General features: G+C 48.8%; 1 protein-coding gene across 1 annotated transcript; it reads right to left on the reverse strand.

Annotated features, from left to right (window-relative positions):
- Positions 1-48: 48 nt before the first annotated feature.
- Positions 49-644, reverse strand: LOC109954308 (type II inositol 3,4-bisphosphate 4-phosphatase-like; the record flags this gene model as incomplete). Its single annotated transcript, XM_020589680.1, has 3 exons — positions 618-644; positions 336-519; positions 49-257 (listed from the first exon to the last, which is right to left on the reverse strand). Coding segments are annotated over exons 1-3 (420 nt in total), but the record flags the coding sequence as incomplete, so codon positions are not given.
- Positions 645-705: the final 61 nt, after the last annotated feature.

Here is a 705-nt window from a genome sequence, read left to right on the forward strand (position 1 = left end):
GTCTTGTCCTGAGGAATTGGCTCCATGGACCCCACAGAGGTGAAATACCTGGCACTCTCCAGCAGTCAGGCAGAACCGAAGAAGCGTCCCAGATGAGAGGTGAAACAAAGAATAAAAGCAAAAGTGTGTGTCGCACCATGTTCCAGTGAGCATCGGCAGCAGGTCTTCTTCAGTTTTAGCTTTGGTAATTGTGAAGGCAACATCGCTCAGGTCGGCCACACCCACCTCCATGTCCTCCAGTATCCCCTCCTCGTCACCTGAAACACATACATGTACACCATGTACACCTACATACAGCATGCACAGCAGGTTAGTGTGTCTGTGTGTGTTTGTACCATTGGTGCTGAGCAGGCTTTCGAACTCAGCCAGGATTCCCACAGAGTGAAGCTGCTGCAGGAACCCAGCATCCTCCAGACCTCCGTACAGCTTTAGCATGAAACCACACGTGACTGCTGAGAGCTGAGAGAGACAGAAACTCATCACTACAGTGAACTGGAGGCTTGGTCGAAACGTAATGTCCTAAGAGAGACACACTTCAAGAGTCATGGATGCAGCACATGTGGCTCTGAAGAGGAGTCTGAAGGTCCAAACATGTTGCTAGGGCTGTACTAGCATACTGCATCTTGGGTGTAAAGCACCCGCATTATTAGAGCTTCTAATGTGATCAGCATTTGAAAATAAGGATCATCTTTATTTGGCCAAGTA

This window comes from Monopterus albus, unplaced genomic scaffold (genome assembly GCF_001952655.1).
Source record: "Monopterus albus unplaced genomic scaffold, M_albus_1.0 scaffold6049.1, whole genome shotgun sequence".
Lineage (NCBI taxonomy): Eukaryota > Metazoa > Chordata > Actinopteri > Synbranchiformes > Synbranchidae > Monopterus > Monopterus albus.